The sequence below is a fragment of the Oncorhynchus kisutch genome, linkage group LG9, assembly GCF_002021735.2.
Source record: "Oncorhynchus kisutch isolate 150728-3 linkage group LG9, Okis_V2, whole genome shotgun sequence".
NCBI classification, from domain to species: Eukaryota; Metazoa; Chordata; class Actinopteri; order Salmoniformes; family Salmonidae; genus Oncorhynchus; species Oncorhynchus kisutch.
Window position 1 is genome coordinate 13,456,064 of NC_034182.2, and position 23,869 is coordinate 13,479,932.

A 23,869-nucleotide genomic window follows, 5' to 3' on the forward strand; every position below is an offset into this window, starting at 1 on the left:
CTCTGACCCACTGGGATAATAAAAGCTGAAATAAATAATTCTCTCTAATATTATTCTGACATTTCACATTCTTAAAATGAAGTGGTGTTCCTAACTGACCTAAGACAGGGAATTGTTACTAGGATTAAATGTCAGGAATTGTGAAAAACTGAGATTAAATGTATTTGGCTAAGGTGTATGTAAACTTCTGACTTCAACTGTACATGCACATTCACAGACCGGCAGAGAGAGAGACACACACACACACACACACACACACACACACACACACACATTCACCAGAAATATTAATTCATGAATACACCATTCTCTCTCTTTTCCTTTCTACCTCCCACTTCCATCCCTCTTCGCCTCAGCGTAGAAGATGAGGCACCTGCAGGCTCTTAGTGAGGGGGATAAGAGCAGAGGGAACAGGGTGAGAGCAGAGAGAAAGAGACCGATCACCGGCCTCTGATTCACACTTCAAATGGCTCACTGGCGAGGCGGCAAAGCCTTCAAGGCTTTGTTTCCTTCCTTTTTAGTCTTTGTGCTCCTCTGCTCCTGCCGCCTTTAGTCTTGGTCTTTTATCAACCTCTGATTCTACGTCTTAGCCTTAGCAGGCAAGCAGCTGCCTCCTATTACTCTGCAGCACCTGTTAAGCTGCTGAGCAAACACACAGGGAATTTTCTCTGTCTGTATTTCTCCTCTGCTATTTATCCTGCTTGCACCGGTGTTCATTCTCAGTTGTGATAATGCTGTGTTTTCACTTCAACTTAAATAGAATCAGTCACATGCATCGTAAACAACAGGTATGGACTAACAGTTGAATGCTTACTTACGGCCCTTCCAAACAGTGCAGAGAGGGAAAAAATGGAGAAATAATAAAGTAAAATAATAAAAGTAATGAGTAACGATAACTTGGCTATATACAGTCGTGGCCAAAGGTTTTGAGAATGACACAAATATGAATTTTCACAAAGTTTGCTGCTTCAGTGTCTTTTAGATATTTTTGTCAGATGTTACTATGGAATACTGAAGTATAATTACAAGCATTTCATAAGTGTCAAAGGCTTTTATTGACAATTACTTGAAGTTGAAGCAAAGAGTCAATATTTGCAGTGTTGACCCTTCCTTTTTCAAGACCTCTGCAATCCGCCCTGGCATGCTGTCAATTAACTTCTGGACCACATCCTGACTGATGGCAGCCCATTCTTGCATAATCAATGCTTGGAGTTTGTCAGAATTTGTGGGTTTTTGTTTTGTCCACCCGCCTCTTGAGGATTGACCAAGTTCTCAATGGGAATTAAGGTCTGGGGATTTTCCTGGCCATGGATCCAAAATATTGATGTTTTGTTCCCTGAGCCACTTAGTTATCACTTTTCCCTTATGGCAAGGTGCTCCATCATGCTGGAAAAGGCATTGTTCGTCACCAAACTGTTCCTGGATGTTTAGGAGAAGTTGCTCTCGGAGGATGTGTTGGTACTATTCTTTATTCATGGCTGTGTTCTTAGGCACAATTGTGAGTGAGCCCACTCCCTTGGCTGAGAAGCAACCCCACACATGAATGGTCTCAGGATCCTTTACTGTTGGCATGGCACAGGACTGATGGTAGTGCTCACCTTGTCTTCTCCGGACAAGCTTTTTTCCGGATGGCCCAAACAATCGGAAAGGGGATTCATCAGAGAAATGACTTTACCCCAGTCCTCCGCAGTCCAATCACTGTACTTTTGCAGAATATCAGTCTGTCCCTGATGTTTTTCCTGGGGAGAAGTGGCTTCTTTGCTGCCCTTCTTGACACCAGGCCATCCTCCAAAAGTCTTCACCTCACTGTGCGTGCAGATGCACTGACACCTGCCTGCTGCCATTCCTGAGCAAGCTCTGTACTGGTGGTGCCCCGATCACGCAGCTGAATCAACTTTAGGAGACGGTCCTGGTGCTTGCTGGACTTTCTTGGGCGCCCTGACACCTTCTTCACAACAATTGAACCGCTCTCCTTGAAGTTCTTGATGATCTGATAAATGTTTGATTTAGGTGCAATCTTACTGGCAGCAATATCCTTGCCTGTGAAGCCCTTTTTTTGCAAAGCAATGATGACGGCACGTGTTTCATTGCAGGTAACCATGATTGACAGAGGAAGAACAATGATTCCAAGCACCACCCTCCTTTTGAAGCTTCCAGTCTGTTATTCGAACTCAATCAACATGACAGAGTGATCTCCAGTCAACACTCGTCAACACATGATGTCAGCTGGTCTTTTTGTGGCAGGGCTGAAATGCAGTGGAAATGTTTTTTGAGGGATTCAGTTCATTTGCATGGCAAAGAGGGACTTTGCAATTAATTTCAATTAATCTGATCACTCTTCATAACATTCTGGAGTATATGCAAATTGCCATCATACAAACTGAGATAGCAGACTTTGTGAAAATTTATATTTGTGTCATTCTCAACTTTTGGCCACGACTGTACAAGGGGTACCAGTACCAAGTCGATGTGCAGGGGTACGAGGTAATTGAGGTAGATACAGTGCCTTGCGAAAGTATTCGGCCCCCTTGAACTTTGCGACCTTTTGCCACATTTCAGGCTTCAAACATAAAGATATAAAACTGTATTATTTTGTGAAGAATCAACAACAAGTGGGACACAATCATGAAGTGGAACGACATTTATTGGATATTTCAAACTTTTTTAACAAATCAAAAACTGAAAAATTGGGCGTGCAAAATTATTCAGCCCCTTTACTTTCAGTGCAGCAAACTCTCTCCAGAAGTTCAGTGAGGATCTCTGAATGATCCAATGTTGACCTAAATGACTAATGATGATAAATACAATCCACCTGTGTGTAATCAAGTCTCCGTATAAATGCACCTGCACTGTGATAGTCTCAGAGGTCCGTTAAAAGCGCAGAGAGCATCATGAAGAACAAGGAACACACCAGGCAGGTCCGAGATACTGTTGTGAAGAAGTTTAAAGCCGGATTTGGATACAAAAATATTTCCCAAGCTTTAAACATCCCAAGGAGCACTATGCAAGCGATAATATTGAAATGGAAGGAGTATCAGACCACTGCAAATCTACCAAGACCTGGCCGTCCCTCTAAACTTTCAGCTCATACAAGGAGAAGACTGATCAGAGATGCAGCCAAGAGGCCCATGATCACTCTGGATGAACTGCAGAGATCTACAGCTGAGGTGGGAGACTCTGTCCATAGGACAACAATCAGTCGTATATTGCACAAATCTGGCCTTTATGGAAGAGTGGCAAGAAGAAAGCCATTTCTTAAAGATATCCATAAAAAGTGTCATTTTTAAAGTTTGCCACAAGCCACCTGGGAGACACACCAAACATGTGGAAGAAGGTGCTCTGGTCAGATGAAACCAAAATTGAACTTTTTGGCAACAATGCAAAACGTTATGTTTGGCGTAAAAACAACACCGCTCATCACCCTGAACCTACCATCCCCACTGTCAAACATGGTGGTGGCAGCATCATGGTTTGGGCCTGCTTTTCTTCAACAGGGACAGGGAAGATGGTTAAAATTGATGGGAAGATGGATGGAGCCAAATACAGGACCATTCTGTAAGAACCTGATGGAGTCTGCAAAAGACCTGAGACTGGGACGGAGATTTGTCTTCCAACAAGACAATGATCCAAAACATAAAGCAAAATCTACAATGGAATGGTTCAAAAATAAACATATCCAGGTGTTAGAATGGCCAAGTCAAAGTCTAGACCTGAATCCAATCGAGAATCTGTGGAAAGAACTGAAAACTGCTGTTCACAAATGCTCTCCATCCAACCTCACTGAGCTCGAGCTGTTTTGCAAGGAGGAATGGGAAAAAATGTCGGTCTCTCGATGTGCAAAACTGATAGACATACCCCAAGCGACTTACAGCTGTAATCGCAGCAAAAGGTGGCGCTACAAAGTATTAACTTAAGGGGGCTGAATAATTTTGCACGGCAATTTTTCAGTTTTTGATTTGTTAATAAAGTTTGAAATATCCAATAAATGTCGTTCCACTTCATGATTGTGTCCCACTTGTTGTTGATTCTTCACAAAAAAAATACAGTTTTATATCTTTATGTTTGAATCCTGAAATGTGGCAAAAGGTCGCAAAGTTCAAGGGGGCCGAATACTTTCGCAAGGCACTGTATGTAAATATAACTAGGAATAAAGTGACAGACAGTAGAAGCAGTGTATGTGGTGAGTCAGACAAATGTATGCAAAAAGGGTCAATGCAGATAGTCCAGGTAGCTATTTGGTTAAATAGTTAACCAAATAGCTAACTATTTAGCCATGTTATGGCTTGGGGGCAGAAGCTATTCAAGGGCCTGTTGGTTCCAGACTTGGTGCATCGGTACCCCTTGCCATGCGGTAGCAGAGAGGACAGTATGTGGCTGGAGTCTTTGCCAATATTTAGGGCCTTCCTCTGACACCACCAGGTATAGAGTTCCTGGATGGCAGGGAGCTTGACCCCAGTGATATACTGGGCTGAACGCACTACACTCTGTAGCGCCTTGCGGTCGGATGCCAAGCAGTTGCCTTACCAAGTGGTGATGCAGCCAGACGTTTTCAGGATCTGAGGGCCCATGCCAAATCTTTTAAGCCTCCTGAGAGGGAAGAGGTGTTGTCGTGCCCTCTTCACGACTGTGTTGGTGTGTTTGGACCATGATAGATCCTTAGTGAAGTGGACACTGAGGAACTTGAAGCTCTCCACTACAGCCCCGTCGATGTGAATGGTGGCGTGCTCGGTCCTCCTTTTCCTGCAGTCCCTGATCAGCTCCTTGCTGATGTTGAGGGAGAGGTTGTTGTCCTGGCATCACACTGCCAGGTCTCTGACCACCTCCCTATAGGCTGTATCATCGTTGTCGGTGATCAGGCCTACCACTGTCATGTCGTTGGCAAACTTAGCATTTAGAGCGGCCGCACAGTCGTGGGTGAACATGGTGTACAGGAGGGGACTAAGCTTTCACCCCTGAGGGGCCCCCGTTTTGAGGGTCAACGTGTCAGATGTGTTATTGCCTACCCTCACCACCTGGAAGTGTCCCATCAGGAAGTCTAGGATCCAGTTGCAGAGGGAGGTGTTCAGTTCCATTGTCCTTAGCTTAGTGATGATCGGTCCCGTGTGGCTTAGTTGGTAAAGCATGGCGCTTGGTAACACCAGGGTTGTGGGTTCAAATCCCATGGGGGACCAGTACGGAAAATACGAAAACGTATGCACTCACTACTGTTGGTTGCTTTGAATAAGAGCATCTGCTAAATTACAGAAATGTAAAAAATTATGAGCTTGGAGGGCACTATGGTGTTGAACCACATTCTCATGTAGGTGTTCCTTTTGTCCAAGTGGGAAAGGGCATTGTGGAGTGCAATAGAGATTGCGTCATCTGTGGATCTGTTAATGCGAATTGGAGTGGGTCCAGGGTGTCTGGGATGATTGTGTTGATGTGAGCCATGACCAGCCTTTCAAAGCATTTCACGGCTACAGAGTCCTACGAGGCGATAGTAATTTAGACAGGTTACCTTGGCGTTCTTGGGCACAAGAACTATGGTGGTCTGCTTAAAGCATGTAGGTATTACAGACTGGGTCAGGAAGAAGTTTAAAATGTCAGTGACGACACTTGCCAGCTGGTCAGTGCATGCTCAGACTACGTGTCCTGGTAATCCGTCTGGCACTTGTGGCCTTGTGAATTTTAACCTGTTTAAAGGTCTTACTCACATCAGCTACGGCGAGGAGGATCACACAGTTGTCTGGAACAGCTGGTGTTCTCACATATGGTTCAGTGTTGCCTCAAAGTGAGCATATAAGGCATTTAGCTTGTCTGGTAGTCTTGCGTCACTGGGCAGCTCACGGCTGGGTTTACCTTTCTAATCTGTGATAGTTTACCAGCCCTGCCTCATTCGATCTTGGTCCTGATCCGGAGGATAGAGTTATGGTCAGATTTGCAAAATGGAGGGTGAGGTAGAGCTTTGTATTTGTCTCTTTGTGTGGAGTAAAGGTGATCTAGATTTTTTTCTCCTCTAGTTGCACAGGTGACATGCTGGTAAAAATGGAGTTTAGTTTTCCTGCATTAAGATCACCAGCACTAGGAGCGCCGCTGTAGTGGCTGCGTAGATGCGGCAGAGAAGTCAGGCCACCGTCAACAGAACAATACAATACATGGGTCAAACAAAACCCAGTACGTACCAGCATACCGTGCATAAGCACTACAAGAAACAATTACCGACAAGGACATGAGGGGGATCAGAGGGTTAAATACACAACATGTAATTGATGGAATTGGAACCAGGTGTGATGGAAGACTAGACAAAAACCAATGGAGAATGAAAAGTGAATCCGCGATGGCTAGAAAGTCGGTGACTTCGAACGCCGCCCAAACAAGGAGAGGGACCAACTTCGGCGGAAGTCATGACATCCGCCTCTGGATGAGCATTTACTTGTTGACTTATGGATCTATACAGCTCAGAGTGGTTTTAGTGCCAGCTTTGGTTTGTGGTGGTAAATAGACATCTATGAAAAATATAGATAAGAACTCGCTTGGTAAATAGTATGGTCTACAGTTTATTCAAATTCAGATGAGCAGAACCTCGAGACGTCCTTTAATATTAGAGATTGTTGTTGTTAACAAAGAGAGACACGCCACCCCACTTGAGCTTCCCCGATGTTACCATTCTGTCCTGCTGATGCATACAAAAGGCACCTAGATTGAATCACTTTATCAAGGGGAAAACATTGGAACCGTTTCAAATTTTTACCACAGTATCCTTAACATGCCAATATTTTTCTTTTGATCATCTTAGGAACTCATGGCAGGTTGAATTAGAGGTGCAGATATCAGAGGGGAGCTGGGGGAACATATGGAAAACACTATATAAAGCCACTGCATGTAACCGAACAAGGGTTACATGTAGTTTCTATTCAAAGTACTAAATTAAAAATTGAGTCCTGATGAAAAGGAATAGCAGCTACGTGTTAGAGGCAGTGTGGACAAATAGGTACTTTATCTCACATTTTGGCAATGTCTGAAAATCCAGTCTTTTTGGTCTGAAATTCTCCATGTTATTCAGGACATCACAGGTATTACTATTCAACGAGACCCATGTCATCTCCTTCTAGGAATTGTTCCTGTGGATACACTCTAATCCTCTCCACTTAAATTGATAGATCATCTTTTAGCATCAGAAAAGAAATGTGTAACAAAATGCTGGAAGATTGAACATGCACCCTCAGATATGTGGTTAGGCCTATGCGGGGTACATGCTGACATGGAGAGAATTACATCAATCTTGCAACATAGGCAGCATAGGTATGAAGGTGTCTGATCAGAGTTCCTGACATATCGTACGGTTCTTATTCTGTAATTTATGGGCTTTTTTTGGTGTTTTTTGTGTGGCTTAATCCAAATTGTATGCTTATTCAGACTCTTTAAAATATTTGCTCTATACAGCCAAAATGTACCCTTAATATGTGAATGTACCTATGCTCCTTAGTAAAGGCAGCAAAGATAAGTTGTGTATGTATGGTACATTTTTCTTTATGTGCTCTTTAATACAAATGAATGTAAAAAAAATAAAAAATTAAAAGCCACCTAGATTCATGTCATCCATGTCCTTGTTCAGCCAAGTTTCCGAGATGCATATTAGTTCTTCAGGTCCCGTTGTTCTCCAGCGATTTGTAAATTTTCCAATAGAATCAAATCAAATCAAAGTTTGTGTCACGTGCGCCGAATACAACGGGTGTAGACGTTACAGTGAACTGCTTGCTTACAGGCTCTAACCAATAATGCAAAAAAGGTGTTCGGGGGAACAGAGGTTGGAGGCGGTTTATCAGGGCGCCGGCACATCGGCCTCTTTATCGCAGTCTCTTTCTCTTCCGAGTGTCGGGGATAAGGGCCTGGTCTGGGGTGAGCAGTATGTCATGAGCCACCGACTCGTTGAAGTAGGAATCTTCATCCAAATCGAGGTTACTGATCGCTGTTCTGATGTCCGGAAGCTCTTTTCGGTCATAGGAAACGATTGCGGAAAACATTATGTACAAAAACAAATAAGATCTGTGCATAAAACGGCCGCTATACATTCCATCGACATTCTAGTCTTAGTCACTGCAGTTAGAGGTAATGAGAACTTCCTGACCCCATGACCTGACCAGGTCCTAGACATTAGCGATATCTCTAGTCTGTTGTGTTTAGCTGTGGTGTGGTATGATTTGTACTGTATGTATGCTAAACTGCTTCTGTGTTCTCCTTTGCAGTAACAACCAAGCCTGCAGCAGCGCAGTGAGGAAACCTGCTATCTCTCTGGCGGACAGCACAGAACTCAGGTGAGCATCCTTCTAGCGCACAAATTTTTACAGCAGTCCCCCAATCAGCCAAGCATAGGTCTTCAACCTCTACTCCTTCAGCAACCACTTGACACGTCACCACCCCCAGCCCAGAGCCCCAAGTACCAGTTCAGCCCAGACTCTAAAGTACCAGTGTACCAGTGTCAATCCCTCACGGACTTCCATAGACTGATAATTGTCTGTTCCTCCCATTCCATCTCTACCACTCTGTCTAGTCAGCTCTATGTGTGCCTACCATAGTAATGATCTGCTATGAGAGCAGATCTGTCCTAAAATCAATCAATCAATCAAATGTATTTATAAAGCCCTTTTTACATTAGCAGATGTCACAAAGTGCTATACAGAAATCCAGCCTAAAACCCCCACACAGCAAGCAATGCAGGCAGGCAAGCAAGCACGGTGGCTAGGAAAAACTCCCTAGAAAGGCAGGAACCTAGGAAGAAACCTAGAGAGGAACCAAGCTCTGAGGGGTGGCCAGTCCTCTTCTGGCTGTTCCATGTGGAGATTTATAAGAGTACATGGCCATTTAAGGCCATATTGTTCTTCAAGATGTTCAAACTTTCATAGATGACCAGCAGGGTATAATAATAATCAGTGGTTGTAGAGGATTCAACAGGTTTTCAACAGCATTCAGAGGTCGAGACAGCAGGTGCGGTAGATGGAGATAGAGTCAAAAACAGCAGGTCCGGGACAAGGTAGCACTTCCGGTGAATAAGTCAGGGTTCCCTAGCCACAGGCAGAATAGTTGAAACTGGAGCAGCAGCACGAGCAGGTGGACTGGGGACGGCCAGGAGTCAAGAGGCCAGGTTGTCCTGAGGCAAGATCCTAGGGCTCAGGTCCTCTGGGAGAGGAGGGAGAGAGAGGGAGCATACTTAAATGTACACAGGACATTTTAAGTACATTTAAGTTCTCCACAGGGGAATTATACCAGATATAACAGACTGACCCTAGCCCCCCGTACATGGACTATTGATAGATACTGGAGACTGAGACAGGTGGGTCGGGGGACACTGGCCCCCGTCCGACGATAGCCCTGGACAGGGCCAACCAGGCAGGATATAACCCCATCCACTTTGACAAAGCACAGCCCCCACAACAGTAGAGGGATATCAACAGACCACCAACTTACTACCCTGAGACAAGGCTGAGTATAGCCCACGAAGATCTCCAGTACCTTGCTTTTGACCTTCACACCCCTGGGCCAGACTACACTCAATCATAGGACCTACTGAAGAGATGAGTCTTCAGTAATAACTTAAAGGTTGAGACTGAGTCTGCGTCTCTCACATGGCTAGGCAGACCATTACATAAAAATTTAGCTCATTTGGAGAAAGCCCTGCCTCCAGCTGTTTGCTTAGAAATTCTAGGGACAATAAGGTGGGAAGCCAAATAACACATCCTAATAGCTTGTAGAAAATGGAGGCCATTATGGCTTGTTTTCCGTCTAGATCAAGGCGTTAATGCACAGGACACTGCCTCGCTAATCTTGTATAATTACTGTAGGGTTATTTAGGCTGATGCATTAGCTAGTCAAGTGCATATGGAAAGGTGTGCAACAATATTAAGTATGCGCACGCACACACATTTACAGATTCACACATACAAACTACACATAGGCAGACATACTGTATGCACAAGCACACATAGTTATGTTTTTGGAGTGGAGAGCTGTTCTACCTTGGTAGCTTAGAGACTATTTGTCTTGATGCATTCTGACCTCTGACCTCTCGTGTTCCACTAGGGTCTTGCTAAGCATCATGTACCTGATGGTGGAGACCATCCGTCTGCAGACAGAGGATGACAGGCCAGAGTGGAGAACTGCCAGAGAGGCCTTCAAGACTGAACTGGGTTTGTGTGTGTGTGTTTGTGCGTGTGTGTGCAGTGTAAGACTTTTCATTTCAACAGTAAAATACGGTGAAATACACAGTGAAATACCTTAAATGTGTTTTACAGAATTAATTATGGTGCATTGTGGGTTAATGTTGTAAGTGGGGAAAGAGTCTCTAGCTCATTAACATACTGTATGTTCATGTGTGCCTTCTAAGAGGCTATATTTGTTGCACAGGTGAGTGAGAATGCTGTACTCCCCCAGAATACAGTAATATACTGTATATAAGGAATTCTTCAAACCTTGTCCTGTAAATCTCCAGTAATTTACTGGCCAATTGCTGCCAGTAATTGACTGTAATTCAGAAAACAGTACCATACTGTATTTTTGGAGCGCCAAAAACCTTTTGACCAATAGTGGGTGCATAGTATTGTTGTGTCTTTTAAGAGGCTATATTTGTTGCGCCCTTTAGTGAGAATGCTGTAGGAATTGAACTGATATGTGGTAGTGGTTCCCTAACAATGAAATGTATATAGGGAACAGATCAGCGTTAGCCTGGCTGACGGTGACCCACGTGACGACACAGCTCGAGAGCTGGTGTTTGCTAGACTAGATCAGAGTGGCAGCGGGTCTTTAATGGTTGAATATTTAACCATGTCCATTTGATTCGTTTTGCCCTGTCATCACGGACCGTTTGGAAGCCTTTGATTAGGCCTCTAGAAGTGCAAGTGGTATAAAGCACCTAGTATTCATTAATATGCTGTAATATACAAATGCCTAGCAGCCAACCTTCTTGCTCCAATCCCTTGTAATTACAGTAAAATGCTGCAATAATTACTTTCTTACAGTTTATTAGTCACCTTTTACAGTATTGTACTGTGTTTAATTTCTTTGACATTAGAGTCATTTAAATACAGGAAGCTGGCATCAAGTTGCCCTGAATATCTCAGTAATGTATTGACACTATCCAGTAATAGTCAAATATATGTCATAAGATATCTTGTTTTAATTACAATTATTTTGAAGACCAGTATCCTTTAACTACGACAATATTTTCAGTAAAGGTTTTCAGATACTTTTTACATGCTATGACTTTGTTTTTTTCTTTCTTCTCAACCTTGGTTGAATGCAAGTTGCTAATGTCAAGAGTGCTTGCTAAATGACCAAAATGTAAATTAAAACTTGCAAAGACCACTGGGTAATTACGGAAATATACTGTAATTGGTCATGTAATTTAGATTACAGTAACTGACTTGGTACTGTAAATTAGATTACAGTAAAAATTTTGGTACCATAAAATGGATTACAGTAGCTGTACTGTAAAATAAAGTACAGTAACTTATGGCCAATTGCTGCCAGTAAGCTACTGTAAATGATACAGGAAATGTTTTTGTGTGTGCGCCATGTGTGTACTGTAGGTGTGTGCTGGCTGTTGACCCTCTCCTCTAACCACAGGTTCTCCTCTGTACAACGGAGAGCCATTTGCCCTGCAGCTCTTCACCATGGTGACCAAGTTCTGCAGTATGAACGCTCCACACTTTCCCATGAAGAAGGTCCTGCTCCTGCTCTGGAAGACCATCCTGGTCAGTAAGCTACAGCACCGACACCATCGCCTGTCCCTTTAGTAGGCTGGGCCGCTTCGCAACAGAGACATTTCATCCACCCGTTATGTTATCGTCCATTGTGCATTCAAAACTCTCGTTAGAAGGACGTTAGAATGTTACAGTAGTGTCAGGCTCGACTAGTTCCACAGTGGATTTGACAGGCTTGGAAAACGAGGTTTGCCAATGTCTGCATAGAGCTCCATGCATGTGTGCTCATGGACATCTCTATGGCTTTCTGTGTCCACCGGACTCTGTGTGTATGTGTCCGTCTCAAACTGTGTCTGTGTTACAGTTCACCATGGGGGGCTTTGAGGAGCTCCAGGAGATGAAGGTTCGAGGCAGAGAGAGGCTGAGCCTGCCCCCCCTGCCTGAGGACAGCATCAAGGTGGTCCGGAGCATGAGGGCAGCCTCTCCTCCAGCCTCGGCAATGGAGCTCATCGAGCAGCAACAGCAGGCCAAGAGAGGACGCCGCAGCCGCAGGGTACGTATTCTACCTTCTATCACGCACATACTGTTCACACACTGTTCCTGGCTCTTTTCACATGCGCACACCTCTGCGTTAGACTCGACTGAATACACACCCTATGTGCTCTAACAGTGAGCCTAACTGAACCCTGCGGTCACAGAGGGCATGGTGCGTGAGGCTAACAAGCATTGATTGCTCTGCCTGGCTGTGGCAGCAGGAAATGTGAATAGGAACCATGTGCACACCAGCTGTGTACTGTGTTCCCCTGCCAGCGGAGTGAATGACACGTTTGTTCTTTTAACTTTTTCCTCTAATCCCCACTGTGCTGTTTTTAGACTAGAACTCTGACTTCACCAGACTCTCAACCGCCCTCCTCTTCCGTGTGTCCCTGCAGAGTGCCTTTGTTGATAGCTTGGAAGGAGACAGTCCCTTTCCCAAGAAGCAGGTCTTTACCCACTTTCCCTCTGCATTTTCTCTGCCTCGGGCTGGTTCTTGCACCTTCTATTCCTCCACCTCTTTCGTCTCTTCTCTCTCTCCTCTTCCTCGTATTCTTTCTCCTCTTCTTCCTCTATCTCCTCCTTGTCCTCCTCCTCTCCCTCCTAGTCTTCCCCCTTCTTTTTCTCCTCCTTCGCTGCGTTCTGCCCTGTATGGGGTGGGTAGGTACGGAGGCAGGGCTGGCTGTGGTCATTGAGGTCACATGACTGGAGCCTTCCTCTAGCCTCGATCTCCACTGAGTTGTTTTGCCTCCACATTATTGCTGTTTACAACAGTTCACTGCAGCTTCTTTCCCACCACAGAGCCAAATGGCTTGTTCTCCATGGGATACGAGTCATATAATTCTATGCTGGTCACACTGCTTCCGTCCCCTCTGTTGCTCTCCTCACCACCACACACCTAACGACTAGTTTCTACCAGCACACCACCGTAGGTTACATTGCACTGGCGTTTCGCTGCTGTTGAATGCAACCCCCTCTCTGCTTGATGCTTGTTGCATTGATGATGCCTCAGTCATTCATTGAAACCATAGACGTGGCATGAGATTACTGGGTTTGTGTTGTATGACTGATATGGTTGTAAGTGGAATGTTTAACACTTGAATATGGAGTCGGGCCCAAATGTTCCTCTGTTTGTTTTTTTACTGGGAGTTTCTGTAACCTTTTACTGGGAGTTTCTGGAACCGTCTTGGAGTGCAGCCTTACGGCTGGTAAATCTGAGTATTGCTTGTGGTTGAAGTGGGAAGCCAGGGCCTAACCCTGTGTGTATGAGGGGACGGCCTCTTTTATGCCCCCTGCTGGTTGTTCTGGGTTCCAGCCCCTGGTAAAGCAAGACAGCCTAGACACGTACAACGAGCGAGACCCCTTTAAGAACGACGATGCTCGAGACGAGGAGGAGGACGGCGAGGAAGCCGACAGTGGCATCGAGGGCGAGGTAGACCCCCTGGACACTGATGTCATCATCCAGCCACCACCCCCACCGCCCCCGCTCAGACCCCCCACTGAGAGAGCATCCCTCCCCAAGGGTCTGCCCTGGGCCCCCAAAGTCAGGTAAGACTGGGAGGCCCAGTTCCAAACAAACCTCTAGCCCCTTGCCATAACTCTTAACCCTTCTGTGTTTGCAAATCTGAAAGGATTGGATGAGTGTAATATATAGCTGAAGCTCCCCAAACACCATCAGAAGGCAGGGTGGATCTATCACTTTATTGCTTACCTCAGATCTTCAAACTCAAGGGATAACATTAAAAATAAAAAGTTCAGACTGGGTTCTAGTTTTGTTATTCTACACACTCATGCTGCTGATAGTGCCCCCTCTGTTCAGGAGAACTCAAAGTAACCCACCTCAGTCACTCATACAGTAACAGCTTGGTCCCCTAGCAAGATGGCCTCCGTCTACACAGCTGTGTGGATAAGACCGAGAGGGCAGAGGAAGACAGGGGAGGCAAGGAAAGGACGGCCTCGAACCGACCCAGTCTTAGCTCTTATCATCCTCTACTCATTATCTGTAAACTCATGCATTATTCACCTGTGTGTGTGTGTGTGTGTGTGTGTGTGTGTTCAACCTTGAAACATAGCGTAGTGCTGAGATAATTTAGCACGAGGCGGAATTCCAGATCCCAATATCGAACAGAGTACAGAGGCAGCATCGAGCGTGACTGATGAGGCTTTAAGCATGAGATGCATCATCTGCTTAGCAGCCGTATGTCTTTGATCAGTCTGTTTGGATAGTATCGCTACAAGCCCCGGAAGCCAGGTTGGGAAACACAGTAGGTCTAGTAGTGTGATCAGTGAGAAGGTGGATCACAGACTGGGGGTTAGTGAGGGGCAGAAGGCTTCAGGTGATTTGAGATGTCTGTCCGTGTGTGTGTCTCGACAGAGAGAAAGACATCGAGCAGTTCTTGGAGACCAGCAGGAACAAGTTCATCGGCTTCACTCTGGGAAAGTGAGTGTCAATATCCCCGTGTACCATCTGAAAGGCTCGCTCCGTGTAGTCCACTGTCATGTGTGGTCATACTTATTGCAGTGCCAGTGAATGTTCTCTCTCTGTTGCTGTGCTGAGTGGTGTTATGTTTGTTTTCTAGTGACACAGAGACACTAGTCGGTCTTCCTAGACCCATACACGAGAGTGTGAAGACCCTTAAACAGGTAAGGAGAGAAATCAGTCTTATCATTCCTCCTCTATCCTCTCTTCCTCCTCTCAATCCCTCCATCCCTCTCTCTCCACCAGGATCAAGTGTTACACTGGCGATTGAAGTATTGAAGTTTATTTGACCAGCTAGTCAATATCCCTGGACATTGACATCCCACTTAGAAATCAATTGTGTGTTTCAACTGACTGTGAAACGCCTTTACACCGAGGAACGCCCTTCTGTGTGTCAATCTGTGAAGTCTAATTAACGCCCGTTAAAAGCCTCTTCTGTTTACACATCGGGTGCTGCCTGCCAAGTGATAGTCAGAAATACTACAGTATATCGCCATGTTGATGGTCTCATTGAAAAAGTGTGAAGTGGAATAGAATGGAATGGATTGTGGTAATGAAGTGCTTTGCGCTGATTCTCATAGGGCTTTATATCGTATTGTGGTGGAGTATAGGCTAACGCATCATTTCCCTCCAGCACAAATATGTCTCTATAGCCGAGATGCAGATCAAGAGGGAAGAGGAGCTTCAACAGTGCCCCATGACCCTGGTCAGTGACGCTTCTCACCGTTGACTTTATATGAAGTGACAGGAACTCCTCTCTTTGAATGAGTTTAACGCTAGGCTAAAACAAAACTGGATAAAGAAGTTGGGGGGGCTGGCAATGTTTTGACTCCTAGTTGCACCACACCTCCCCAAAGCATCATGTCTGCTCAATGTCTACATTTCTATTTTGAAACTGTCGTGCTTTATTGTTTATGCTGTAAGTGCGTCTTTGCAATGAAACTTTTCGTTTCCATTTTGGCTGGATTTTTAATCTCAATGAGACTAACCTGGTCAAATAGAAATGTGATCCTTCATTTTCTAAGTGTTGGAACAGGGCTTTGTGAGTGGAAACAAGATGAGTATATGTGTAACTCGTGTTGTGTTGGTCAGGGAGAAGAGGATGTGGATGAGACACCCACAGAGATCCTGTATCTGGGAATGCTTCCTAACCTGTCTCAGTATGTGGTGAGGACATCTACCATTCTATTCTGCTCAAACAAGACACTTCACATGGCATCATCTTACTTTGCATCTTGAAAATCATGCCTGCACTGTAGATTTGTACTAAGTATTTGCTGTCTAGACCTGTCATGTTTCCGAGCTGAGAGGTTGAAAGCTAAAAACCCACGTTGTATTTATCAGATTGCCCTTCTGAAGCTGCTGCTGGCTGCAGCACCTACCTCCAAGGCCAAGACGGACTCCATCAATATACTGGCTGATGTGCTGCCAGAGGAGATGCCGTGAGTGTAATAGCCTTGTGCCTCTCCTTGTTCCCTCATAGTCATCTTTGCTGTTCAGGCTTAAGTTGGAAATGAATTTAGTTTGTTCAGAAATAAAGTCAATGACTATAGTTTTGTCATGTCAAGGGAAGTTGTTGCTATGAATCACATAAAAGGTGTGTGTGTGTGTGTGTGTGATGGCAGAATCACGGTCCTCCAGAGCATGAAGCTGGGTATTGATGTGAACAGACACAAGGAGATCATTGTCAAGGCCATCTCTGCACTTCTGCTCCTGCTGCTCAAGCACCTGAAACTCAATCACATCTACCAAGTAAGCCACCTACCACCACATTCTGTCTTTCTCTCTACCTCTCTCTCTCTCTCTTTCTCTGTTTCCCACCTTTCCACCCTCATACACCAGGTCACCTCTCTCTCTTGCTCTCCACCCCTTCCTCTCTCCCCCTCTCCTCCACCCCTTCAGGTCTGCCACAGCTCTCTCGCTCTCATATCTCTTCCAGTGGTGTAGTGGAGGGCAAGTAAACGCAGTTTAACCATGTTTTGCAGAAAAATGCATTGAAAGTATAGAAAGCATGACTTTTTTTCACCACGACCTGGCGATCAGTTTACCCAACTATTTTTTTGAACCCCTACATCACTGGTCTCCCCCCCCCCCCCCACCTTTCACACCCTCGCACACTAGGTCAGCCTCCACTCTCTCTTCTCCTAGCCCTCCACATTCAACACCACATTTCTCTCTCTGCTATTATCATTGCGTTTACTTGATAGCTACCTACACAAATAGCTAGCTAGAACAGTGTTAAGATAAATTCATTTAAAAAGATTTAAAGCGATACAAATAAGTTCTCCAGTCTCCCTGCCCCTACCTTTTGGCTCCTGGCAGCCTATAGACAGATCCTGCACTGGAATGAGAGGCACACAGTCAAAGGTTCATACGTCTCCCCGCACGAAGAGAAGGCGATGGATAGAGGGAGGCAGAATAGAGAGAGGAGAAATACCATCAGACAAGAAATGGGCACATAGCAGCACCATCCATCTTCCAAAATCTGCTCTTGTAAAGGATTATAATTGCGATTTCTGGGGGTGATTAGCTTCGTTTATCGTCTTCCTACTACTGCTTCTCCCTGAGAGGAGCGAGTGTGTCTCTTCAGCACACAAAATCACGCTCCTTAAAAAAGGGATTGGTTCAATATTTACTGTTTGGCAGGTAGTGATAGGTAGTGAATCCTCTTCACAGAGAAATGGAGCATCTACTCTTTTGAGAATAGTGTGCTTATACCTGGCTGCATCCCATACCTTGCAGCAGGTCAGGACTATTCTGTCAAATCCTACATGAACAAGGAGCTTAGTTCCCCATTTTTAAAAGGATGATAGATGAAACATAGCTGGATGTAAAATTATAGTAGCGCCATCTACTGCCCAAAATGATTACTTTCACTTTTATTTCCCACTACCAGCTGTCAAAATGAAGCTTGTTACAAAGACGTATTAATGCAGCTGCAGAACCCAGCTGAGTGAAAGGGTTTGAGTCTGCCTATGGCTCCTATCCTGCTGTCTCTTAGACGGCCGTGGCGCAGCGCTGAGTATCTTTAGGGAGCGCAGATTGGCTAAATCCTCTTATTGGAACCCCTGTCGTGAGAGTGGAGAGGGGTTGTCATTTCAGAGTGTCTTTTACACCCCAAAAATCAGACGATGGAATGCTTTGAATTCATAATCATACAGAAATAATAGTACTTGTGCTAATAAAATCAAATCAAATCAAATCAAATTTATTTATATAGCCCTTCGTACATCAGCTGATATCTCAAAGTGCTGTACAGAAACCCAGCCTAAAACCCCAAACAGCAAGCAATGCAGGTGGAGAAGCACGGTGGCTAGGAAAAACTCCCTAGAAAGGCCAATACCTAGGAAGAAACCTAGAGAGGAACCAGGCTATGTGGGGTGGCCAGTCCTCTTCTGGCTGTGCCGGGTGGAGATTATAACAGAACATGGTCAAGATGTTCAATGTTCATAAATGACCAGCATGGTCGAATAATAATAAGGCAGAACAGTTGAAACTAGAGCAGCAGCACAGTCAGGTGGAAGTTGAAACTGGAGCAGCAGCATGGCCAGGTAGACTGGGGACAGCAAGGAGTCATCATGTCAGGTAGTCCTGGGGCATGGTCCTAGGGCTCAGGTCAGTTGAAACTGGAACAGCAGCATGGCCAGGTGGACTGGGGACAGCAAGGAGTCATCATGTCAGGTAGTCCTGGGGCATGGTCCTAGGGCTCAGGTCCTCCGAGAGAGAGAAAGAAAGAGAGAAGGAGAGAATTAGAGAACGCACACTTAGATTCACACAGGACACCGAATAGGACAGGAGAAGTACTCCAGATATAACAAACTGACCCCAGCCCCCCGACACATAAACTACTGCAGCATAAATACTGGAGGCTGAGACAGGAGGGGTCAAACATTCTAACATGTGGTCTTAAACATTATTTTGATGATAGTAAACGATTTCATAGAATGAATACAAGAGGAGGAATTGGTCTATTCCTGAACTCCGCAGGCTGCTCATAAAATATTCATTTCTCCTTATTAGGAATTAAAGGGCTATCGTGACTTAGTGCTTTATCTGGTCCTCCATGGGTCCTGTGCATGAAAGACAGTCAGTGACTTGGCAGTGACCTTGTACTTCCTGTCTCCTCCTCCTCCCCCAGTTTGAGATTGTCTCTCAACACCTGGTGTTCGCTAACTGCATCCCACTCATCCTCAAGTTCTTCAACCAGAACATCCTGTCTTACATCAGTGCCAAAAACAGGTAGGACTCGCTGACTTACCACTTAGTTTCTGCCACAATGCCAGAGGTGCATCTGCACTCACATAAAGGCATGGCTTCCGTCTGCCAGGTATGTGTTTCCTGCTCATAAAGGACGGGGAGGTGGAGGTGTCAAAACACAGGGGGTTCAGGTGTGGAGGGTAAAATGTGTCTCTCACCTCAATGACAGGTGTAACACCACTGTTGACAGAAAGATGGGCTGTAAATAATCGTGTGTGTGTATATGTGTGTGTGATCTCTGTGTGCTCTTATTGTAGTATATGTGTGCTGGACTTCCCGCACTGTGTGGTCCACGAGATGCCTGAGCTCACGGCTGAGAGCTTGGTGAGTCCAGATCACACACCCATGTGTTTACATCAGACTGTTTGAATGTTAAAGACCTGGCTATGGGCTTATCTGTTGGCTGTGATTAGACACTGGCCGTGTCCGGCTACCCCGTCCTAAATTGTAGGCCGTTATATACAGTATGTGTTCTTTGTGGGCGTTTCAATTCTCCTAACCCTTTCTTTTCATGTGATTGTAGGAAGCTGGAGACCGTAATCAGTTCTGCTGGCGTAATCTCTTCTCCTGCATCAACCTGCTGAGGATCCTCAACAAGCTGACTAAGTGGAAACACTCCAGGACCATGGTGAGAGAGACCTGAATAATGTGTCCCTTATTCAGTGCCCACTTGTAGATCCTATCAGATCCTTCCAGATCTACAAGAGTGCCTAGGGTGTACAGGCTAGCGGACCGTTTGGAATTCAAAGACCTGTGTCGGGACACTTTTGAGATGCACTGTGTCCTTCCCTTCCACCACCTCCTCCTCTCAGATGCTGGTGGTGTTCAAGTCTGCTCCCATCCTGAAGAGGGCGCTGAAGGTCAAACAGGCCATGATGCAGCTGTATGTCCTCAAGCTGCTCAAGATCCAGACCAAGTACCTGGGCCGCCAGTGGAGGAAGAGCAACATGAAGACCATGTCAGCCATCTACCAGAAAGTACGACACAGGCTCAACGACGACTGGGCCTATGGCAACGGTAAGATGGATGCAAATAAACTATTGAACGCATACCTGAAGTCAACTCTTAATTCACTGGTGTGTAGGAGATGTGAAAGCTATGCAACGAATCAGAATGTGATGATGAATGTGAATGTAACAATGTAGGTACATACTATATGCCTTTGATTAGGTTCTCCGTAACTGAAAGTCCAATCACCCAACTACTGTAAGATAGCCGGTATCTAGGCCGGTATCTGTTGCCATAGTAACCACACCAGGAGCCAGTTAGAGGTGAGAGACCCTCAGAGAAAAAGAGACGACCTGTCCGTCATCACATGTCTCCGGTTCTATTCTCAATGGACCAGATAGACTGAGAGATCTCCTGGTCCCTCAAGTCCCTCTGCTGAAATTTGCAATCCTAGACTTGACTCTTTTCTCTGTATTGATTGATTATTGAGGTCTAGATGTCCTTTAACAACAGTATAACATGTGTATTCCAAACAGAACATCGACAGAGACAATGGAAAGAGTTATGTGGTGCTGTTCATCAAGTTAATAGACCTGCGAATAAAACTCTGCTGTTCTTTTGTCCTCCAGATATCGACGCGCGGCCGTGGGACTTCCAGGCGGAGGAGTGCGCCCTGAGGGAGAGCATCGAGAAGTTCAACAGCCGTCGCTACGACAAGAACCAGAACGGCGAGTTCGCCCCGGTGGACAACTGCCTGCAAAGCGTTCTGTGCCAGCGCGTTGAGCTGCCGGAGGACTTCCACTACAGCTATGAAATGTGGCTGGAGAGAGAGGTGTTTTCACAGCCTATCCAATGGGAGGGTCTACTACAACAGGCCCAATGAGCGGGGAGGACACACATACCAGGGACACAAGCCTACGACTACTGTGATCTTCATGTAAATATGTGTCAGAAATAGAACATCTGTTTTGTAATCACCTGTATCCATGCAGAAATAGAACCTCTGTTTTGTTATCACCTGTATCCATGCAGAAATTGTACAGTAATGGTATAGACAGTAATAATGATGTCATGGCAACTTGGCAGGAGCAGGCTCTTACAGTACAACTATGTGGAATACTGTAATTATTCTGTTAGTCACGACAACCAATCCAACCACTATGTCCACTATAACTATAACCACCAGTACATTTTTTTTCTCACTCAATTTGGTTCGCTTCTGTGCTTTGTGGAATAATGAATTTTATATCCATGGCATGTCCTCTTTTTTTATCATGAAGATGTACATTTGAAGTACTGGCACTATGTTTAGTTTATGTTGTAATGTTTTACATGTGTATTTATTCATGATCACAGCCATTATGTTTCGGTATGTAAATCTCATAGCTGCAGATGATATTGTGGTTGATATTTCTAGAAAAAAATGCCTATTTGTAAAGAAAGTACTGTGTATTAACAGGCTAACGATGAAGTACCTTACTGTGATTGTTTTCAATGAAAATAGCAAAGAGGAATTTATCAAGCAAGAATTTAGCCAGGACTGTCTGGAGTTGGTCTGAGTAGGGAGGGGGAAATGAGCTGTTATTGGTTTTGAACTAATTTACCCCACCTGTGGATGTCACCAGGCAGACCAAAAATCCATCCTACCAAAACAGAAAGAAACAGCTGTTACATTTAAAGAGCATTATCATAATTTTCACAGTATTATTCCAACCTCCGTGTGGAAATATATATATAAAACACAGGAAAATCACATTTTTGGGAGAATTTAACATTTCCCCTTTCTAGATGAATAGTAATTTGTGTAATCACAAACAGATATTCCTGTAAGTCATTGATTATCAACTAGATTCAGCTGCGGGATGATTTAAAAAAAACTTCTTCAGCGGATGGTCAGGGTGCCGAAACATAATTACAAATCATTTGTAGACATAAAAAAAAAAAAAAAAATATTTTACCAAGATAAATGTGCTTACATTTGTATACGATCATATCTCTCTATTATGCGTGGGAATATTTGGCAAACCGATTTCCAAAATTAAAATCACTTGGACCTGATTTCCTGGTGTTTTTCATGTCTAACAATGAGAAAAAAATTACTTGGAGGGGCAAATAAAATCTCCCGCTGTCCAAATTCGGCCCACGGCCAGCCAGCGGGGGAACCCTGCTGTTAGTAGTATGTGGTAGTTCATTTATGTTTATAAAGGTCTGTGAAGCCTTACGCCAGATAGAGAGAAAATAAAGGATAAGGACACAGGTGAACCTTTTGAGGCTAAGCTGAAGGGTTTGACCAGGGATTTGGACGCTTGAGGGGGTTCATCGGCCCAACGTGGGGAGGCCGTCTCTGGGTAAATCGATGACAGTGTCCCTGACTCCCTCCGGGACCCTGAGAAGTCCTGTGTGCTTCACTCTCTGTCCTCCCAAATGTGTCATGGCTGTCTTGGTTTAGCCCTCAGGCCACCTCCCAACTTCCACAGAGCAGCACGGCAGCCAACCTTGAATAACCGCACAACGACTGAAGGGCTACAAGTGTCCTTGTGAGGCTATGCTCTCCCTCGCTGAATACACAGTAGTTGTCACACAATGGTGTTGATTTTTATGAGATCTGTTGTCTCGTCAATTTATTTCACTGTAAACTACCCTGGGCTGTCAAGGCCAGTACGTATTCTCTGGTGAGTGTCCTGTAACTTTCTCTCAAGGTTATGGAACATTCTCTGATGACACAAGCACATAAGACATGATCATGGTCACTTTTTCCTACTATCTAGTGTAGACTTTAGTGTCTCTCTCTGGAGAATTTGTGTAGGCGGTGGAGATGTACTTGGTTGTATTATCTTTGTATTGAACAATAATTGTGTAACTGAATTGTGCCTCTTCGAGGAAACTAAGTCTGCATGGCTGCAGTTTTATCTTTCTGTTTGAATGTGTCCTATTTAAAAGTGTATTCTGAAATTTGATACAATATTTCAAAATGTGACTTGTTAAAATTCTGTTTTTAGAACACATATTCAAAATGTACTCTCACTCACCATTTTGGTATATGTAGGGTGTTTTGGTAAATGCACCTACATTCTTGTCTATTGAGTCAGCACAATCTGGGGTATGTCTCAAAAGACATGTCAAGTTTGTCCCACACAGGTGAAGAGAAAGTCATTTGATCTTTTAGTTCTGGGTTTTCTTGAATGCAAAATATTTTTTTTAAATTTAAAAAACTGCTTATCTTGAGGTTTTCAGTATGTACAATACTTCTAAAGTTCAGGTTGTACAACTATGGCTTCCTCCTCACTACCTATACAATATGTAAGTATGAATGCAACTGGTGGACTTGCAATAAGATGGTAATAACAATCTAAGAATTGAAAAGTAGACTACACTTGGATTGGCACAAACAGTAACCCAACACAATGTTGATAATTTCTGTACACTTTTTTGTTGCAGTTACAACTTTTTTTCAGAAACCCTAACCTCATGTGACAAAGTAATGAGTGGCAGTTTTGATTAGGAATGAATGCCTTATTCAGAGCACCTCTCATTCAAAACAACGCAATATCTCTTTTTCTACCTGAAATTGTACAATCACTGGAAATACCCTACAGTACATGTATGTATGCATGTTTGTTGAGTTCTGGCACAGTTGGAGGAAGTGTTCCTAGATGTGTTTTGCAGTGTTTGGATATTTCTATTTGTGTTTTTGTCATACTTATAGTTGACTGTAATAATAATATTGATTTTGTTCAGGGGTATGTACAATCACTGTCTTGTACAAAGGCATTATTCTGTTGAAAGACACACAAGTTGAAACTTGTAACATTATTCTGTCCATATTCTGTATTTTCTAAATAAAGAGATCACTGGTTTTAATTTGTATACATTTATTATGGATAATGTTTATGAAGTCTACACTCTAGACTCCAGCCCTTTTTTACAACCTATTCAGGATAGTATTGTCTGACTTATGTGCATTCCACACAAGGTC

General features: G+C 44.3%; 1 protein-coding gene across 2 annotated transcripts in view; it reads left to right on the top strand.

Moving 5' to 3' along the window:
• LOC109896775 (striatin-interacting protein 1 homolog) overlaps positions 1–23,754 on the top strand; it is a 40,297-nt gene extending 16,543 nt beyond the window's left edge. The window contains exons 6-22 of one of the 2 annotated variants that reach the window (XM_020491120.2): positions 8,226–8,294; positions 10,057–10,163; positions 11,599–11,726; positions 12,040–12,228; positions 12,608–12,658; positions 13,525–13,757; positions 14,584–14,649; positions 14,789–14,852; positions 15,323–15,394; positions 15,781–15,855; positions 16,033–16,130; positions 16,314–16,440; positions 18,827–18,927; positions 19,203–19,269; positions 19,469–19,573; positions 19,758–19,962; positions 20,523–23,754. In XM_020491120.2, the coding sequence (XP_020346709.1) occupies positions 8,226–8,294; positions 10,057–10,163; positions 11,599–11,726; positions 12,040–12,228; positions 12,608–12,658; positions 13,525–13,757; positions 14,584–14,649; positions 14,789–14,852; positions 15,323–15,394; positions 15,781–15,855; positions 16,033–16,130; positions 16,314–16,440; positions 18,827–18,927; positions 19,203–19,269; positions 19,469–19,573; positions 19,758–19,962; positions 20,523–20,776 (2,011 nt within the window). In that variant the 3' untranslated portion in view covers positions 20,777–23,754. The remainder of the gene's footprint in view (positions 1–8,225; positions 8,295–10,056; positions 10,164–11,598; positions 11,727–12,039; positions 12,229–12,607; positions 12,659–13,524; positions 13,758–14,583; positions 14,650–14,788; positions 14,853–15,322; positions 15,395–15,780; positions 15,856–16,032; positions 16,131–16,313; positions 16,441–18,826; positions 18,928–19,202; positions 19,270–19,468; positions 19,574–19,757; positions 19,963–20,522) is intronic. The other variant, XM_031831930.1, reaches the window with a different exon arrangement.
• The last annotated feature ends 115 nt before the right edge of the window (positions 23,755–23,869 follow it).